Source organism: Haliaeetus leucocephalus, unplaced genomic scaffold (genome assembly GCF_000737465.1).
Source record: "Haliaeetus leucocephalus isolate CR32 unplaced genomic scaffold, Haliaeetus_leucocephalus-4.0 Scaffold668, whole genome shotgun sequence".
NCBI lineage: Eukaryota > Metazoa > Chordata > Aves > Accipitriformes > Accipitridae > Haliaeetus > Haliaeetus leucocephalus.
In genome coordinates this window covers 5706926-5707510 of record NW_010973104.1, presented here as the reverse complement: position 1 = coordinate 5707510, position 585 = coordinate 5706926, and the positions used below count along the sequence as shown (strand labels likewise).

The following is a 585-nucleotide window of genomic DNA, read 5'->3' as shown; positions in this document are numbered from 1 at the left end:
CGCGCACCGCCGACCTCTTCAAGACCAGGAAGCCGCCGGCCCTGGGCGACCTGGAGCCGGTGCTGTTCGGGCCGCCGCCGCCGCTGCTGGAGCCGCTCTTCCCGCCGCAGCCCGGCGCCAGCCCCGGCTTCGCGGAGCGGGTGCGGCGGCACAAGGTGAGGCTGGAGTGGGTGCGGGCCGAGCCGGCGGGGCTGCGCGGCGCCGTGCGCGTCCTCAACCTGGCCTACGAGAAGGCCGTGTCGGTGCGCTACACGCTCAACGCCTGGGCCAGCTGCGCCGAGGTGCCCGCCGCCTACCAGCCGGCCGGGCCGGCGGACGGCCTCACCGACCGCTTCGCCTTCCTCCTGCCCCTGGGCGCCGCCGCCGCCGAGGCCGCCCTGGAGTTCGCCGTCCGCTACCGCGTCGCCGGCGCCGAGTACTGGGACAACAACGAGGGCAAGAACTACCGGCTGCGGGGCCGGCAGCGCGTCCCGCCCGCCGCCGGTCCCCCGCAGGACCCCGACAGCACCGCCTGGATCCACTTCATCTGATGAGGCGCGGGGCGGCGGCCGCCTCCTCCTGGGGTAGGGGGGGAAAGCCGCCGCC

General features: G+C 76.9%; 1 protein-coding gene across 1 annotated transcript in view; it reads left to right on the top strand.

The window, feature by feature from the left end:
- Positions 1-585, top strand: part of LOC104839437 (protein phosphatase 1 regulatory subunit 3E-like) — a 2605-nt gene that overhangs the window by 430 nt on the left and 1590 nt on the right. The window contains exon 2 of the mRNA XM_010579723.1: positions 24-453. Coding sequence (XP_010578025.1) covers positions 24-453 — 430 coding nt within the window. The remainder of the gene's footprint in view (positions 1-23; positions 454-585) is intronic.